Source organism: Canis aureus, chromosome 7, assembly GCF_053574225.1.
Source record: "Canis aureus isolate CA01 chromosome 7, VMU_Caureus_v.1.0, whole genome shotgun sequence".
Taxonomy (NCBI): Eukaryota; Metazoa; Chordata; class Mammalia; order Carnivora; family Canidae; genus Canis; species Canis aureus.
In genome coordinates, this window is record NC_135617.1 from 56,940,511 (window position 1) to 56,961,381 (window position 20,871).

General features: G+C 34.2%; 1 protein-coding gene across 3 annotated transcripts in view; it reads right to left on the minus strand.

Annotated features, from left to right (window-relative positions):
• CD2AP (CD2 associated protein) overlaps positions 1 to 20,871 on the minus strand; it is a 144,658-nt gene that overhangs the window by 15,746 nt on the left and 108,041 nt on the right. For all 3 annotated transcript variants that reach the window (XM_077903736.1, XM_077903737.1, XM_077903738.1), the window contains 2 exons: positions 8,243 to 8,408; positions 7,684 to 7,826 (listed from right to left, as the gene is read on the minus strand). In XM_077903736.1, the coding sequence (XP_077759862.1) occupies positions 7,684 to 7,826; positions 8,243 to 8,408 (309 nt within the window). The remainder of the gene's footprint in view (positions 1 to 7,683; positions 7,827 to 8,242; positions 8,409 to 20,871) is intronic.

Genomic DNA, 20,871 nt, shown 5'->3' on the forward strand with positions numbered 1-20,871 from the left:
AATGGTGAAAGGTAGGATAATTTCCTGACACGTAAGAAGGGAAACATGGCAAACAGGCTAGGAAACAAAATCTGGAAAGAAAAGTCAAGGATAGGAATGTCTAGAAAAAAGACTAAATAAAAAAAATTATTTTACAAAGCAGGAAAAAGGAACAGTTGTAGAATGAATAGAACCATTTCAATGTTTAGCATATACCTAGTGCAGTTTATCTAAACTTACATAGATGTGTATTAGATTTTAGATTTATGCTTTTGTCTTTAAAAAGAAAAAATAATTAGTATTAATTTCAATATACCATAAGTAGAAAAAAGCCTTTTTAAAATTACTAAACAGCAAGACAGCTTCAAAAGAATGTTTTAGTTAAAAAATTAGAGGTTACACTAATAATAACTCATTAATATAGTTATAACTAAAACTACCTTTCATCAAGTTTTAGTCTTCAGCATATGAAACTAATTACAACAAAAGAGGTAATTTTAATTATATGATATAATAAAAGAAAAACATGGCATAATATTTTAAGTAACTCACTATAAAAATACAACTTATACAACATTTAAAATCACATAATCCATAAATGAACCTTCAATTATGCCTTATATGATGCTCTATAAATAATTTTAATCTCTGCCCTTATTCTCCAGGTAAATTTCTACATTTTGGGGTGTGTTTTGTTTTGTTTTTGTATCCTCGTTTAGATATAGACTCATTTTTTATAGTGTGTACCACTCAACAGGTAAGCATCTTACTAGATAAACTCTACCTTAAATTCTTTCTGGAAGAAATAAATGAATAAATATTGAGAAAATAATTCAAACAAAATAGATCAACTATCAAACAAAACAAAGAATGTTTCACTATTTAACAATGTTTTGGGATCAAATAATATATATCTCTAAAATTTCCTTTTAACCCCACAATAATTTAGCACAGAAAAACAAGCAAAAGGATAAAATACTACACTATAAGAATATTTCATCAGCTGTGCTTTCTCAATGTAATAGGTATGTTACTACTAAATTTTCTATCTTTTAAGACTAATGTGTAAACCAATTTTATGTCCCAAAGAGCTTACTATTTTAGAAATATTTTCACCATGTGAACTTTACAGTTAACCAGTCATGGCAGTGAGATTATCCTAAACCAATTTTTGATGAAGTGTTTGAAAAAGAGGGGGAAAAAAATTAAAACATGATTCTAACAACTATGCAATTTATAGTATTATCTTGTATTTAAGAATATATACTAAGAGACATTTATTTTCAAAATAGCTTATTAATGGCTTTATATACAGGATAATCATATCTGAGAGTAGTGTCAGGAATTTATATTCTTTATGGGTAAGAACAGAAACAGAATGAGATGGGATTAACAGAGGAAAGGAAAAGAAGGGGAAATAACACTTTATAACATCTTCCTATCAAGTATTCTAGTAGGTATTATAGACATATCAGATCATTCAATTGTTATTTAACTGAGAAAACAGATTAAGAAACAAGACAATGATAAGTGAGCTATTAGCTCATTTATAATTATTACCTATAATAACTATCATTATTAAATTAATTTAAAACCCATGTTTTTAATAGTAAATAGCAAAAGTCAGGGTGCTTACTACTATTCTCATCACCTGAAATTACTATTTTATGTAATGAGACTCTAAGAAAATTTTCGTGTACATTTTAAACTTTCTGAACATGTTAAAGGGCTAGTTTCATACACTATTTTAGAAATTGGAAACCTCAAACTGTGTCAAAAGTATAAATTAAAATATGCTTTAACCTAATGCCAAATTTGAGGCTGTATCTGTTGCAGAACAGTGTTGTTTTTAAGGTGTCAATATCTAAAAAAAAGAGTTTAAACATTTTTAAATTTTTTTTTTAATTTTTATTTATTTATGATAGTCACAGAGAGAGAGAGAGAGAGGCAGAGACACAGGCAGAGGGAGAAGCAGGCTCCATGCACCGGGAGCCTGACGTGGGATTCGATCCCGGGTCTCCAGGATCGCGCCCTGGGCCAAAGGCAGGCGCTAAACCACTGCGCCACCCAGGGATCCCCGAGTTTAAACATTTTTATATTACAAATCCTAAAAACATTTCAATAAAAACTTGAAATGAGGAATAGCCTGAGTTGAGGATCAGAATAGGAGCTAAATGCTATCAGTAGTCAAGCCTTTTGTCTTAGCATACCACTTGTGCTTAAAATAGTAATGGGATATAACACTTGCTCAGCAAATATTTCTAATAGACACACAATTTCCAAAACTTACAAACATATCTTATTTTATTGCACTTTGGAGATAACTATTTTTTACAAACTGAAGGTCGATGGCAACCCTGCGCTGATCAAGTCTAACAATGCCATTTTTTCCAATAGCATTATGTACCTCTGAGTCACATTTTCATAATTCTTGCAGTATTTCAAACTTTTTCATTACTATTATAAATGTTAGGGTGATCAGTGACCCTTGTGTTACTACGGTAACTGGAATGAACTGTGCCCATGCAGAATGTTGAACTTAATTTTTTTTGTTGTTGTTGAACTTAATTTTAAGAGTTGTATATATTCTTCTTTTTCTTTTAAGATTTATTTATTCATAAGACAGAGAGAGAGAGAGAGAGGCAGAGACACAAGCAGAGGGAGCAACAAGCTCCCTGCAGGGAGCCCGACTGGGGACTCGATCCCAGATCCTGGGATCATGCCAAGCCGCGACACTGAGCCACACAGGCATCCCAAGAGTTGTGTATATTCTGACTGCTCCATGAAGAAGCTGTTTCCTATCTCTCTCCCTCTCTCTGAGCCCTCCTATTTTCTCAGGCACAATAACATCAAAATTGGGGTAATTCATAAGCCTACAATGGCTTTTAAATGTTGAAGTAAAATGAAGAGTCACACATGATCTCACTTTCAATCAAAAGCTCTGAAATGATTAACCTTAGGAAAGCATACAGAAAACTGAGGCAGGCCCAAAGCTATGCCTCTTGCAGCAGTTAACCAAATTGTGGACACAAAGGAAAAGTTGGTGAAGAAAATTAAAAGTGTTACTCCACTGAACACACAGATGATAGAAAGCAAACAGACTTATTGTTGATAGGGAGAAAGTTTCAGTAGTCTGCATAAAAGATCAAACCAGGCACAACGTTTATTTCCTTAAGCCAAAGCTTAATCCAGAGCAAGGCCCTAACTCTTTCTGTGAAGGCTGAGAGAGGAAAGCTGCAAAAAAAAGGTCTGAAGCTAGAAGCTAGTTCACGAAATTTAAGAAGCCATCTCCACGATATAAAAGTGCAAAGGGAAGTAGCAAGTGCTGATGTAGATGCTACAGCAAGCTATCCAGAAGCTAATTAATGAAGGTTGCTTCACTAAACAACAGATTTTCATTGTAGATGAAACAGCCTTATAGTGGAAGAAGTCCCATCTGGGACTTTCATAGCTAGAGAGGAGAAATCAATTCCTGACTTCAAAGCTTTAAAGGACAGGCTCTCTTGTTAGGGACTAATGCAGCTGGTGACTTTAAGCTAAAGTCAACACTCATTTACCATTCTGAAATTCCTAGGGCCCTTAAGAATTATGCTAAATCTGTGCTCTATAAATGGAACAACAACAAAAAAGGACAGCAGCACATCTGTTTACAACATGCTTTACTGAATATTTTTATCCCACTTTTGAGACCTAGAGTGCTCAGAAGATTCTTTCTAAAGAATTACTGCTCCCTGACAATGCATCATTACCCAAGAGCTCTGATGGAGATGTACAAAATCAATGTTTTTATGCCTGCATAATATAATACATAATATCCATTCTGTAGTCCAAGGACTAAAGAGTAATTATGACTTTCTTCTGACTTTCAGGTCTTATTATTTAAGAAATACATTTCATAAGACTATAGCCACCATGGATAATGATTCCTCTGATGGCTTTTGACAAAGTAATTAAAAACCTTCTGGAAAGCATTCACAATTCTAGATGCTATTAAGAACATTGGGGATTTATCGTAGAGGTCAAATAGGAGTTTGGAAAAAGTTGATTCCAGCCTTCATTGAATACTTTGAGAGGTTCAAGACTTCAGAGGAGGAAGTTAAGTGCAGATGTGGTGGAAACAGCAAGAGAACTAGAATTGGAATTGGAGACTGAAGATGTGACTGCATTTCTGTAATCTCATGATAAAACTTCACAGATGAGCAGAGAAAGTTGTTTTTTCAGATGGAAACTACTCCCAGTGAAGATGTTATGAAAACTGTTGAAATGACAACAAAACATAGAGAAGAAGGGGATCCCTGGGTGGCTCAGCGGTTTAGCGCCTGCCTTTGGCCCAGGGTGCGATCCTGGAGTCCCAAGATCGAGTCCTGCACTGGGCTCCCGGCATGGAGCCTGCTTCTCCCTCCTCCTGTGTCTCTGCCTCTCTCTCTCTATGTCTATAATGAATGAATCAATCAATGAATGATTGAATGATTGAATGAATGAATAAACAAACCTTTAAAAAAAACATAGAGAAGAGTATATAAACTTAACTGATAAGCAGAGGCAGGGTTTGAGAGGACTGACTGCAATTCAGAAAAAAGTGCTACTTTAGGTAAAACATTATTAAAACAGCATCACATGCTACAAAGAAACTGTTCATGAAAGGAGGAGTCAATTGATGAGGCAAACTTCATTGCTATCTTATTTTAGAAACTGCCACAGCACCTCAACCTTCATCAGCCACCACCTTAATTAGCATCCATGGACATTAAGTAAGGCAAGACCCTCTAGCAGCAAAGATTAAGACATGCCAAAAGCTCAGATGATGGTTACCATTTTTTAGCAATAAGGTTATTTTTTAGTTAAAGTATGTACATCTTTTTAGTCATAATGCTGTTAGTATTCTGTCCTTACGTATGTCTCAGCTTCTCTAAATGTACTTATTTATGTGAAGGAACAAAAAAAAAAAAAAAAGGCCAGGAATTAGGAATTTACAAACCGTTTCACAAGACCTCTTTGTTTTGTTTTGTTTTGTTTTTTTTAAAGATTATTTATTTATTTATTCATGATAGAAGAGAGAGAGAGAGAGGCACAGAGACACAGCCAGAGGGAGAAGCAGGCTCCATGCTGGGAGCCTGACGTGGGACTTGATCCCGGGACTCCAGGGTCGCGCTCTGGGCCAAAGGCAGGCACTAAACCGCTGAGCCACCCAGGGATCCCCACCTCTTTGTTTTTTAATGAAGAGCAAATAATGGTTATGGATAAAAGTTAAAAAAAAAAAAAATCCAAATTTACAAACCAACAATAGTTTGATATTATTACCTGTGTTATTTCTACTAGAAATTTAAGAAAGGAAGCAAAGCTTGCTGGTTACTATATATAGAAGAGCTTTTTAAAAAGTGAAAATTTGGGATCCCTGGGTGGCGCAGCGGTTTGGCGCCTGCCTTTGGCCCAGGGCGCGATCCTGGAGACCCGGGATTGAATCCCACGTCGGGCTCCCGGTGCATGGAGCCTGCTTCTCCCTCTGCCTATGTCTCTGCCTCTCTCTCTCTCTCTCTCTGTGTGTGTAACTATCATAAATAAAAATAAAAAATTTAAAAGAATAAAAAATAAAATAAAAATAAAAAGTGAAAATTTATCTTAATTAACTTAATTTTTTAATAATTTCCACAACCTGGACACAACCAAATAAAGCAAATGGTCAAAATTGATACAAAGCAACAGAAAAATACAGAAAATATATAGGCTCTCACTAAATATTACTCCTTCAGTTTCCCAAAGAGACTCATCAAAATCTAAGATTTTTGTGATGAAGACTGCAGAAAACTATAGAAATTCAGAAGATAATATAAATGGATTTCTTGCTTCCAAATTTAAAAGTGTGTACTTAATCTTTTTTCCTTGATTATTAACTTTTGAGTAATACAATTACTATTTCTAGCCATATTTTAAATCAAAGAGATAATAATAAGAACTGACGGAGCTATAATTTTTACCACTTACGTTAATAAAACATAAAGGATATTTTTAAAATACATTTTATAAATAATTTTTTTGTTTTTATTTCACTAACAGTAAGTAACAATTTTCACCAGGTAAAACACACTAAATTTATTTGCATGAATGTCTCTAAAATAAAATCAACATCTCACTTTCCAGAAATTATAAATGAATATGGTTTCAACCAGAACAAGCAGGATCCAAATATATAATGAAAGAATCTATAAAACATTCAAATTAAAAAACTGAAGGAGACCATGCATAGGTCGGGGGTTTTGTATTAGAAAAAAACAATTCAGGGATCCCTGGGTGGCGCAGCGGTTTGGCACCTGCCTTTGGCCCAGGGCGCGATCCTGGAGACCCGGGATCGAATCCCACATCGGGCTCCCGGTGCATGGAGCCTGCTTCTCCCTCTGCCTATGTCTCCGCCTCTCTCTCTCTCTCTCTCTGTGTGACTATCATAAATAAATAAAAATTAAAAAAAAAAAAAAAAAAGAAAAAAACAATTCAGAAAAATAATAAAATCACCTGGCAATTTTCAAAAGGTAGTAAGTAAGTAGCATGTCTTACAATAAAGTAACAAAAAAAGCTAAGTGTAATAATTGGTCTTTAAGTGAGAATGTAAATATGAAATGTTAACACAAAGGCTAAAAATATTAAGACATTAAAAGTTTTAAGAGTGTCATGAGCACTTTATATAAGGAGTTCTTCTGCTTTATGTGATCATGGATACTTGATGTGTCTATAGCTTAATTTCTTTAGAAACAAAATAGCACCAGCCTTTTAGAGTTACCATAAAAATAAAATAAGAATATATATGAGAAAGTGCTTTGAAAATGTAAAAGAACTAAAACCAAATGCAAACTACTATACAATAGCCATTACCACAAAGTAATGATTGTGCTATACTTTTAATATTGAGATTTTTTTTAAGATTTTATTTATTTATTTATAAGAGAGAGAGAGAGAGAGAGAGAGGCAGAGACACAGGCAGAGGGAGAAGCAGGCTCCATGCAGGGAGCCCGGCATGGGACTTGATCCCGGGGTCTCCAGGATCAGGCCCCAGGCAGAAGGCAGCAGCGGTAAACCACTGAGCCACCCCCGGGGCTGCCCCTAATATTGAGATCTTTATCAAAACTTCTATTTCAGGTTTTCCATTTTACAACTAAGAGGTATAAAAAAGACCAAGAGACAAAGATGACTGATGGGTTCAAAAGTCCTAAAACTAAGGAACTGAAAAAATAAAGCTTGCTGATACACATACAGAGAGAGACTGAGAGAGAGAGAGAGAGAGAGGCATAAAAGGCATATTTTCCTGAATTAGAAACAAAAATACCTGGAAATAGAGAAGTAAAAATAATCTTCGATATAATCTAGTCCTGGCACTGATAATCTATCTCTTTATCCTTCAACTTTTAAAACTAAAATGTACTCATATCTACCTGAGTTAGGTAGTATGGACACTGCATTATAAAGGGACAGAATATATGACAAATGGATGATCTTTTCATCCGTTTCTCAGTCCTTATGTGAATCAGGTATTTTGTTCATTTATCTTCTTTTAGTTTTATTTTTCTATTTTGGCTTCACAGATTTTAAACAAATTTCAATTAATTTCCACTGTATCTATCCACACATAAAATGCATACAAATTTCTTAAATAGTTTCTGAAAACTATATTGGCAAGTTTTTAAAAATGTACCAGTTTTCTACATGTTAACTTACCTGTTTCTTTAGAGCTCCTAACTGTAAATGAATCTAGGTCTACTGATTTTGGTCTAAGTGGTAATTGTTCAGAATCTAGCTTTGGTTTTGATAATGGCTCAGTTTCAAATTTTGATGAAATGGTAGATACTTCCCCATTAATCCTGAAATGAGAAAATCAAACATATGTAGAAATCACTTGTATGTGAATAACCATTTTTTAACATTGTGAATTAAAATAACACTAAAGATATTATAGCACAGTAGTTTTTCTTTCTGTTCCACAAAATTACTCCCATAAACATAAACTTCCAAAATAAGACTAATCAAAATAAAATCAGAAATGTAAAAAACAGCCTAATAAATGTGTATTCATTCATCTAGTATGAACATGAAGTTAACATTTAACAGAGAATCATTAGAATCTATAGAAAAAATCTGAAAAACAAATACTTCAAAAATTATTTTAACACTTAGAAAAGCAGTACAGCAATTTATGTCAAAGGAAGGTAATCAATAAACTAAATTAGGTAAGTTACCTAAGTTAAAATTACCTAAATTAAAACTAGGTAAAACTTACTTGGCTATAGGAGGTGGTGGAGGGACTGGTTTTTCAGGTCGCTTTGGGTATATTGTCCCAGGAGATCTCAATAAATTATTGGCTTTGGTGGGTGGAGTAGGCTTCTTAGGTGGGACTTGTGGAGCTGCTGGTTTAGAAGGTTTCTGTTCCAGTACTGATTTTTCATCTGATTATTTAAAAATATTTAATAAATTATTAATCAAAATTATTTAGGTTTTTTCTATTTCTTACAGCTAACATCAGACTGGAAACGTGAAATAGAGACATTATTTGTGGATGTGTACACGGTTTTTAAGTTATAATTTAATAAGCTCAAATATCTAAAAACACTTGCTTTGATGGGAAGGAGGACCACTAACAAGGTTCTGAGCAACAAATAATGCCCAGTTCTTATGTCTTCCCAGTATCCTTTGCTTTAAGGGGTGGTATACTACTCAAATATAAATCACATATGATTTTACTCTATGCAGAGGTCAATATTATCTACACTTAAACCCAGACTACTTTCAGAGACTAAATTATAATAAACTAGTGACATTTAATATACTTATTTAAATAATCATGACGACAAAGGAAATATCAAATGTTAAGAAAAAACAGGCTAGCCTAACTAATCACAGATAAGAAAATTACAGGCTTGTAATCCTCACAATTGTACTAGGAATGTATTAACACAATTTCATTTTTTCCAGTTTATTAACACTATGAATAATTCTGTGAATTAGATAAGAAAATATGCTGGAAATAAACACTGGGAACGATTTTAAGCCATGTTAATAAAAACAATTTTGTCACGCAAAAGGCATGGCACTATACAGAATGACATACTTAGTCCCTGGATCTTTCCAGTACTAAGAACAAGTATTAAAATTGATACATATGTGTGACTCTTAAATACAGAGAACAAACTTGGTGGTTGCTGGAGGAGAAGTGGGTGGGGTAATGGGTGAAATATATATTTTTTAATTGACATAGATGCACACATACTAGATATTCATGATACAACAGTCAGCAAAAATGTGTCTAACACATACATGTAAAAATAAGAAATTCTTAAGTGCAATACTGAATAACTTTCAAAATTTACTTGGTCTTTGTAAAGAATGTCTATCACAGGACCACAAATAATTTCATGAGATTTCATATCAATCAGAAACTGATTTAGGAATCTTGAACAAAAATTCCAAGCCATGGGTAAACCCCTCATTCAAAATTGTTAGATTTAATCTAACAATAATGAAAATACAAATTACCATTATTTTAGTTTTATCATTTATGTATAGCTTCCTTGGATCACTTGAAAATATAGCTTAGTCTATTAAAACCATGGTCATCATTTGGTACAAAAATCCACTTTCATATGGCCTTAAAGTAAACAATGCAGCATATAATTACATGATAATTATACCATCCAATTCTAACTATAAACCAACAGAGCCATCTGTATCAAGGATAACACTCAATCAAACGTAAAAGTCTAGAAAATGTTAAGAAAGATGTTTTTAGGGGATCCCTGGGTGGCTCAGCAGTTTAGCACCTGCCTTCAGCCTATAGCATAATCCTGAAGACCTGGGATCGAGTCCCACACCGGGCTCCCTGCATGGAGCCTGCTTCTCCCTCTGCCTGTGTCTCTGCCTTTTTCTCTCTGTGTCTCTCATGAATAAATAAATTAATCAAAAAAATTTAAAAAAAAGAAAGATGTTTTTATATAAAATACCAGGAAAAATAGTGAAGGTTAAATAGAAGTTCACTGATTAATTGAACATATTTAACAGATATGTAACAGCTTGAAACCAATTCAACTCTAGTTTATTCTAAAATAAAAGAACATATTTAAATATTCATGGAAATCAAAGGTGACAAATCTAAGATTCATCATTCCTGGTACAACCACGACTAAATCAACAATAATATGTTGATTTATTATATAATATATGATGGCAATGTATTTGGATACTAGGTTTTATTTACCTTTATTGAGATAAAATTTACCTAACATTTTAAAGTGAACAATTCAGAGCCATTGAGTACATTTACAATACCCTGCAAGCACTACTCTATCAAGTTCCAAAACTCTTTTATCACCCCAAAAGTCTGGTTCCCATTGTTCAGTTACTCCTCATTTCTGTGGTATATCTTTTTACTTTCTTTGTAATGTCTACCTTTGGTGCACACAAGTTTTAAATTTTAATGAATTACAACTTAATAATTTTTTTTACTTTGTTTTCTGAGCTTTTGGTGTCAAATCTAAGAATTCACTGCCAAACCCAAGGCCATGAAGATTTAGCCCTATGTTTTCTTCTAATAGTTTTAGTTTTATACCTCTTATATTTAGGTGAATGATCTATTTTCAGTAAAATTTTGCACATGGTATGAGGTTAGGGTTCAACTTCATTCTTTTTTATGTGGATATCCAATTGCACATAGGAGAATTTTAGGTTAGCTAGAAATTCATCAAAACCAAGAGGAAACTTAAAGAAAAAAAAAAGTATTTTAGTTTTCCAAATGCCCAAAGGAGGAAATATGTAAGATACAGATGTTATGATAGTTTTAGAGAAAATAATTAACACGTGTATGGAAAAATTTTTTTTACTGAAAGCAGCTAAAATATACGGCAGCTAACAAAATATAGCAAAATAACTGAAATATGCCCCATCTTATTTATTACAGAATATAAAAATACATTACTAATGCTGTATGTACTAAGTTCATCCATTTGTTAATGCAGATGAGGATTAGTTCCCCACTTCATGAATAAGAACAGGAAAACAATTCTCAAAAAATTAAAAATGGAAAAGACCAAATGATCTAATAATTCCACTACTAGGTATTTATCCAAAGAAAACAAAAACATTAATTAATGTTTAACAATAATTAATTCTAAAAGATATATGCAGGGAATCCCTGGATGGCTCAGCGGTTTAGTAACTGCCTTTGGCCCAGGGCGTGGTCCTGGAGTCCCAGGATCAAGTCCCACATCGGGCTCCTGCATGGAGCCTGCTTCTCTCTCTGCCTGTGTCTCTGCCTCTCTCTCTGTGTGTATCTCTCATGAATAAATAAAATCTTAAAAAAAAAGATATATGCACACCTATGTTTATTACAGTATTATTTACAATAGCCAAAATATGGAACCAACAATCTCAGTGTCCATCAATAGGCAAATGGATATGGAAGATTGAGGGGTGTATATACACACACACAGACACACATACACACAGGAATATCATACAACTACAGAAATGGATACGATCGTGCCATTTGCGATAACATGCATGGACCAAGAGAGTATTATGCTAACTGAAATAAGTCAGACTGAGGAAGTCAAATACCATCCGATTTCACTCATAAGTGGAATTTAAAACAATAACAAACGAATACATAAAAAGGAGAATCAAACCTATAAATACAGAGAACTGATGGTTGCAAAGAGGGGAGGGATGTAGGGCGTTGAGCAAAACAAAAGAAGGTGATAGGGATATACAAGCCTTCCAGTTATAGAATGGGTAGAGTAAGTCACAGAAATAAAAAACACAGCATTAGGAAGACAGTCAATGATATGGTAATCGTGAATTATGGAAACAGATGGTAGTATGTATGTGGTGATCACAGCATAATGTATGAACTTGTTAAATCACTACACTGTACACTCGAAACTGATAGAACACTGTGAACTAAAATTATTTTTTAAAAAATAGAAAAACAAGATAATCATACTGGCCCCAAGGCATGAGTGGATTACAAGTGCCTAAGTTCAGACTGAAAAATCAAATCCATTCTTTACCAATGGTTACTCAGAGATGTGTTAAGAGAAAAACACAGTACTATCCAAAAAATAACAAATGACTTTTTTTTTTTTTTTTTTTTTGAGAGTGACCGCTTCTGCATGTGCAGTGTAAGGAATGGACACAGAGGAAGAGAGAGAACTTAAGCAGGCTCCACATCCGGCACAAAGCCCAACACAGGGCCCAACCTCATGACTCTGGGATCATGTTCTGAGCAGAAATCAAGAGTCGGATGCTTAACCAACTCAGCCCACAAATGTATTCTTAGAGAGTCTACTTTAACATTTTTAGAAAATGTAAGGACAAAAAAAATTTACCCATAATTATCTTGCTGAAGCAGCTTAAATTGAGTATAACATACTTTCATACTTTGCTCTAAGTACAAAGCTCAAGAAATTATCATCACACAAACACACATGAATAACTACCACTCAGGCCAAGTACTGAACATTAGCTACTGCTCCTACCCAAAAGTATCTTTTTTTTTTTTTTATAAGATTTTATTTATTCATAGACCCAGAGAGAGAGGCAGAGACACAGGCAGAGGGAGAAGCAGGCTCCATGCAGGGAGCCCGACGTGGGACTCGATCCCGGGTCTCCAGGATCACACCCCAGGCTGCAGGCGGCCCCAAACCGCTGTGCCACCGGGGCTGCCCCAAAAGTATCTTCTAGCACTCAAGATCACTTACGCAGATTTAAAGTTTACATCAGTAAAATCATAAAATTCATGTTGCTATATAGTATCTTGGTATGTGAATATACCTAAATTTATTTACTCATTGAACTGTGAATGGACATTTGTGTTGTATCCAAATAAGAGCCAATATAAATCATGCTATGATAAACTTTTCCCATTTGAATCTTTGGTGCACACACAGAGCACATTTCTGCTGGATATATGGTGAGAAGTGCCAGGGCTGGGTAACAGAGTATGAATATATTCACCTTAAATTCTTCAGATTAGATACAACAATTTGCATTCTCACCAACAGTATGGGAGTTCTGTTCATCTGAATTTTCACAAACATTTGGTATTGTTAATTTTCTTTTCAAAATTTCACCCATTTTGGTGAGAATCTTACCTTTGCTTTAACTTGTATTTCCTTGCTGAGTAATGAAATTGGGTAACTTCATACTCTGATGAGGTTTCTATTCAAGATGCCTAACTACATTATCAAGCTTTTTCTTACTAATCTGCAGAAATTCATTATATGTTTTAAATATAAGTACTTTGTCATTTATCCATGTTGTAAAAAATCATTTCCTACTGTGTGGCAGAACTTTTCATCTTCCACATGGTGTCTTTGTAAAAGACATTAGGAATTTTAACATAGTCCAAAAAATCAATCTTTTGTCTTACAGTTAATATCTTATATATCCTGTTAAACAAACAGTTTCCTACTCTGAAGACATGGAGATATTGGCTTATAGTATCTTGCAGAAAACCTGTGGCCATCATCTACATATAACTTTTTTTGCATACTGTAAGATAGGTACAAGTTATAAGGTAGGCATAAGGTATTATAAGTCAGTGTAAGGTGTATGTTTTTTGTATTGAAGAATGTCCTTTAACACTTCTCTACAGTGCATCTTTGGTTATAAGGTAGGTACCTATCAAACTATTTCTGGATTCAAATTTATGTACATGTGAGGTAGAGATTAAGATTTAGTTCTTAGATGAAAATCAAAGCATTTACTTCATCTTTACTGCAAAGGCAACTTTATTTTATAAATCACATGGCCTTAATTAAATGTCCCTCTTACTGCTTCTTGCTATTCTGTCTACTTTGTCAGCTATCAATAGTTTAGGCCAGTTTTCTTTTGATTGCCATTTGCCTGGCATATTTTTATCCACCCTTTTAATTGAATCCTTCCTGAATTCTTATCAAGATATGTCTCTTGTTAGCAGACAACGGTTGGATTTTTTTTTTTCAGTCTAACAATTTTTCTTTTAAATGGAATGTGTAGTCTATTTATATTTTCTGTAATTACTGAGTATTTGTTACTTTTTTCTTGCTCGGTTCATTTCATCTTTCTCCTTTCTCACCTTTTCATATTTTTGTTACTCCATATTCTCCTTACTATTACCTTATACATTATTCTATACATTTTTTTTGTAATTGCCTAGATTACAGCACATATCCTTTAAGTCACATAAATTTCTCTACTGCTCTAAAGCTTTTACTACCTTTACACCTTGCTGTCTTGTATTTTTATTTCTATAAACCCAGAAGATATTTTTAATGTTTCATATAGTCAATATTTAGATTTACCTATCTATCTAAGCTCTTCTGTTGCTCTTGCTTTCTGTATCTCCAAGTTGACATTTGGGATCATTTCTATTCTGCCTGAATAACACCACTCTTTAAAACTGCCTAGAGTCCTAGCATACAAGTGATAAATTCTCTCAGATTTGACTGGCCTAACATTTTCTTTATTTCATCTTTTTTTTTCCCGAAGATATTTTCACTGGCATTATATTTCTAGGTCAGCAGTTATTTCCTTCAACACTTTGGTAACATCATTCCATTGTATTCTGGCTTCAATTTTTTTTTCCACTGAGAAGCAACTGTTAATGTGTCTTATTCTCTGGCTGCTTTCAGTATTATCTTATTTTTCATTTATAGTAGCATGACTATAATGAGTGTATGGAGTAGTTTTGTTTGCATATATCCATATGGGTTGGGCTCTATATTATTTCTTGAATCTATGGCTTTTTGCTTTCCATCAGTTTTGGAAGACTAGAAACCATTTTTTCTTCAATTAAGGTTTCTGGTCCCTATTCTGGTCCTCCCAATCTGGATCTTTAATTACATGTACATTAAACCTTTCCACTGTATCCAATGTCTCTTAAGATCTTTTTTTTTTTTCCATTTTAAGATTTAGAAATTTTCTTTTGAAAATGCACATATATTAACATATACCTACACATATAGATCATATATGTTGACCTTGAACAACATGTTTGAACTGTGCAGGCCTATCTATAAGCAGATTTTTTAAATACAGTACTGTAAATTAAATGTATTATTTCCTCTTCCTTAACATTCTCATTTTCTTAATATTTTTTCTCTAGCTTACTTTAAGAATACAGTATATAATACATATAACATGCAAAATATGTGTTAGTCAACTATTTATGTTATCAGTAAGACTTCTGGTGAACAGCAGGCTATTAGTTAAGTTTTTGGTGAGTTGAAAGTTATGTTGGAGGGGCACCTGGATGGCTCAGTAGTTAAGCATCAGATTCTTGATTTCAGCTCAGACCATGATCTCAGGGTTTGAGGGATCAAGTCCCAGGGCTCCACACTCAACACAGAGTCAAGTCTGTCCCTCTCTTTCTGTTCCTCTCTTGACTCGCATGCATTCTCTCAAATAAATTAAAAATATTTTTAAGGGATCCCTGGGTGGTGCAGCGGTTTGGCGCCTGCCTTTGGCCCAGGGCGCGATCCTGGAGACCCAGGATCGAATCCCACGTCGGGCTCCCGGTGCATGGAGCCTGCTTCTCCCTCTGCCTGTGTCTCTGCCTCTCTCTCTCTCTGTGACTATCATAAATAAATAAATAAAAATTAAAAAAAAATGTTTAAAAAAATATATTTTTAAAATTTTATATGGGATTATCTGACTATGAGATGGCTCAGCATCCCAATCTCTGCATTGTTCAAGGTCAACTGTATATTTTATACTTGTACAAATTCGTTTACACTTATATTCACATTATATTTACATTTATATGGTTCCTAGTTATAACAATTATCAATTAAATCTTTTATTATTTTGAATGTATATTAAGCATATAGATACTTTATAGCTTGTGTCTGGTATTTCCCGCTTCTGGTATTTCCTGCATCTAAAACATCTGTGGACCAGGTTCTATTTTCTGTTATTGGTTTCTAGTCATGCATCATATCTCCAAGTACATCTGGTCATTTCTCTATGAGTACAAGACATCAGACATTTATGTGAAAACATACAAAGATAATGATGTCCTCTTCTCCAGGCAATAAAGGTTTACTTTGCTTCAAGTAGCCAAGCTAAAGTGCAGTAAAATCCTAGATCACCTTCTTCCAATCAGATTGAGGCAATTAGCAATTGGGCTTTAGTGCTTCTGAGAACTAGTCCTACTTCTACTAGTATACTTCCTATTAAAGGAATTCTTTTTTGGACCCAACTCAAAGACCAGGAGTTCACTAAGGTATCTCCTTTTTTCTGAGCCCTGAACTCTAATTTTTGTCTCCTTGAAACCCAAAATATTTTGAAGGTTCTTTTCATAGTCTCAGCTACCAATTTCAGAATTGGCAAATGCCTTAAAAGGAAACACAGGCCTAAATGCCAGACTTATTTTACTGGGCTCCCCTCCCGTTATAGATCATGACTCTGTAATTTCTCATACTCTTCACAGCTCTCCTATATCTAGTAATATATGTATATATTTCGCACTACCCTTCCAGATGTTCTCACTCAGATCATTATCTGCCTGCCTGCATGGTCACTCGTCAACCTTCTTCAAGAGTTTCAGTTCTAATGACTTCATAAATGTACATATTCTATGATTCCATGCTAAACTCTCTCCCTATTCTCATTTAAGCAACTTTCTGGAACAATCTTACCATATCCATATATTTAACAGCTAAGTTCCAAGATAGCACAACTCATAAATAAATGCTTAATACAAACTCTCAACAAAGATTCACATCCCATATTTCCTATATTCATATCAAATTCTATGTCAAAAGATGAACTCATATGTATTTTCCATCAGAAACTGTATTTTATAATTCATACCTCATTTCCCCATCCTCACAATTGTTGGGATTTAATTAGTTAACAAGATATACTAATATAAAACCTAAACCACCTTCCTTATGGTAGAGGCTCAATATATGTCAACATCTTTAGCAGATAACGTAGTTGACTCACTCACACCTAACCTACCTTCACATCATTACAGCAAGGTATTAAGTGCACAATATTCTTTTTATAAGACTTATTGGTCTGGAATTGAACATGTACTCACAATTGGTACAAGACACTGAAAAGGACTTACAATTCCATGGTTATGGAAAGGTTTTCCTCTCTTTCCTATCAAACGGACAAGATTAGATAGCAAGTTGCCCTGACTGTCAAGGTCAGCATTCTTATGACCACAAGGGAAACCAATCTGAAGCAAAGTAGACACTAAGGATGGCAAATAGAGATATAATCCAGGTCCATAATGAAATTATTCAATGGGGGCGGTCATATGACTCCTATCTCTAGATTTCCAATTATATGAGACTGTTTTCCTGCTGTTTCAGTTTGAGTCAGGATTTTCTATTCTTTACTCTTTAAACATTCCAATTTCCTTTTTATTCATACCACCACCAAATCTATTCAAATAGCAATAAAATAGTTTCAGAAAAACATACCTGAATATGTCACACCAGTTTTTAAAAGTCTTCCAATTACACAGTAATTATTGTATTGTATATCCCTTATGCATTATATACTTACTTTGCAAGAAACTAGAGAATCAAAGTCAAATAAAATTCACACACATACACACAACACAGACCCTGTACCTTTGACCCCATCGGGTTTAGTCAAATGTGGGAAAAAGAAAATATAGACAAAATATCTAAATTAATATGTGACAACATTGAGAAATATCTACTTTTAGAGTAATAAAGAAAAGACTAATATCAAGGAGGTGAAATCAAGCTGGACATTTTAAGCTAGAATCTGAAAAATGAGAAGGAATCACATGTAAAAAGATTCTGAGGGGAGAGCAAGACAAAGATAGGATTCCAAGAAAAGGGTACTATACCATGTAACTGGGAGGAAAAAAAAACCCTCATATTCTATGGACATTATACACCGGGGGGTCCAACTACATGCAGTCAACTTAAGTAAAAACAAGTACGGAATATATTAGAAAAACTCAACAGGGGGCCAAGATCCCTCAAAACCTGATAGGCTAAGCTAAGGAAATGTGGTCAGGAAACTCTTCTTTTAAGACTATACTAAATAAGCTAGAATTTTTTCCCAAATGCAACAAGAAGTATTCAAACATAGTAATAAGTTCATATCCCATGCATCATATATTATTGACACATTTGTATGAAACACATACATACATGCTTTATTTCCACAATATAAATTCTAAACCCTTATCATCACTACTTTCTTTTTGGAGCAGAGTAAGATATAAACAAATTGTTAAATATAACTCCTTGCAATAGCACTGAAAGGTATTTTATGAATCACACAAGTGATTCTTAATTTTGTCTTCAAATTAGAATCCCATGGAGAGCTTTAAAAAAACTACTACGTAAGTTCTACCCTATAACACTTCTCGAAGAGGATCCTTGGCACAGCATATTTTTAAAAAAGACCCAGGTAATTCTAACATACCACCAAGACCGAAAACAACTATACCAAGCTACCCTTCTAGCTTAGTTTTTCACAATTCCTGGTTACCTATAGCCATTTCCTGAATATGAAATGCTTTCTCTCATTCTTTTCATATTCTATTTCTGTGGCCTGGAATCACCTTCTTTTTTCCAGTCAACTCATTATGCTCATTTTTAAGTCTCTGAATAGTTACAATCTCATTATCGTGCATTTTAACTACTCAACTAGCAATTATCAGAGTATCACTTGAAACAGAAAAAAAATTAATCTCCTAGTGATTGGCAGAAGCCAGCTACCTCACATATACATACTCTTTTTATATGTTTAACAGTTGATTAAAAATCCGTTTCATGTGTGGGTTAAGTATAACAAGTAAAGAATACTTGCTACTTGACCTCTTAAGAGAGGTCAAGATTATTTTTAGGTTCAAACTGGAATGATTCTTTGTAGAGCATTAGAGATAAATATTGTTTTCTTTTTGGTAAGCATACTAAATATATAATACAATAGAGTCCTGCCACAGGTATCAACTCAAGAGTCTATGTACTACAGATGGTATTATAGATAAAAAGGCATTTGAGTTCAGTACCTCCAGTAATAACTGTGTTAAATGAGTCTTAAACACACAGATCTTGATTTTAACTTCATACTCAACTGTACTATACCAAAATTCTAGAGCACGTAATAATTTAAGTGTATTTTGAATACTGATTCCCAAATCACTCTATAATATGAAAAATACAGAACATCCATAACTAGCATATCAGTTGGAAAATCTATACCTTTTGATTACATTTCAATTGCATTGTATTTTTACTCTGCATTCCTTTTACTGGCTCATAGGAAGAAGAGAACCCTCCTGAGCAAAGATGTAAAGACACCTCAAAACTTCCATTTCAGGTAATATGTTGAATTATGTACCAAAACCTACTTTGCCAGCTTAGACTTCAATGTAAGGCAAAAATCTCTCTCAAAAATGTGGGAAAAAAAAACCAGTAATTGAGCAAATGAATTAATGATGCTATTGGACCTCTGTGTGGGAACCAGCAGCAATCGTACAACCTTCTGCAAGAGACAAAATCTTACAGTCAGTAAAGTATGACCTTATTAAGAAGACAGGGTAAGATTCACAATTCAATTTACTGGGGTTGAAAGTCCCAAAAATCAACCAACTAGATCCTTAAAATCTGTAGTTCCATGTATTAGCAGTGAATTCCTAGCATGTAACTATGTTTTCCTAGCAACAATAACTTGTCCCCTTTAATGCCAAATACAGAGACAAGAAAACCTCAAAAGGAACAACTAACAGCACAACTCTCCCTTCCCATTCTGTTAATTAGGAAACAATTACCATTATTAATATGTTGGTTTTTAGTTCCTGTCTGGAAGTGTGTACCATCTGGTTATGTTCTGCTTATGAATCAACTGAAAAATAAGATAAATTCTGTCTTTTACACCTGCAGATATAGGAACTCTGGAAAAAAACAAATGTTCCCCAAGCAAGTGAATACAGATTCACTGCCTCTACCAGTAAAAGTGTTAAGCCAGGTTGGGCTTTAGCAGCTCATTACACCCTTCCTACGGATATGATTGGGACCATGAGAGAGAACATCTACATAAAGATACCCACTTAAATGATTTATAAGCCTAATAGAACTTTCATTACATTCTCTCCTACACATTCATATGCTTTTCTATATGGCATTCCAAAACATCAGCTGCTCCCTTCCTTTCGTACATATTTCATACCAAGAAAACAACAAGTCACTGAGAAAGAAGTGGGTTACTGAAAAGTATGTCCAAGACTTTTTCCAAAAAGCAGGTGAAAAGCTTGTGCTCCCAAGTGTTGATATTATTCTTCTAATGAAGTACAAAACGGCCAGCATTCAGGTACCTCTGAGAAAATAGGGGGCAGGAAATTGCTAAGCAGGTTTGAGAAAATCTACATGATGGCCTGAGGCAGGGAGTAAACAGTCAAGATTTAAACTCCATTCTTAAGATTTGAAACGTATCCCATGAGACAAGGGGGAATCACTTAAAAGTCAACGATAGTTGGGTAATCAGGTTCAAGTTTTCTAGTAGCTCCTCTTTTCCCACCTCCCTAACACAGCAGAGCTTTTCAAAGTATATCTTCTGTAGAATTAAGATTTTAACAGAGATAAAAGTCATGAACATGCATACTGGTGGAATACACTGTATTTCCTCTCAGAAGGCTTAAGGCTCCTAAAATTGGCCCTTGCCATAGTTTGAACAAGTTCCCTCTGTTAATGGTAGAACAAGGGTAGAACTTTATGTTTAATTTTATTTAAAAAGAAAGACTTTATACCAATATTTAACACTCAGATTGCTACTAGTTCTCTCTCCAATGCACATGTCCAAAGCTTACTTAGGCAAAGCACTAATGTTGCTTCTATTCTTTGAACCAGATTTAGGCATGCCAGATTAATGAGAACA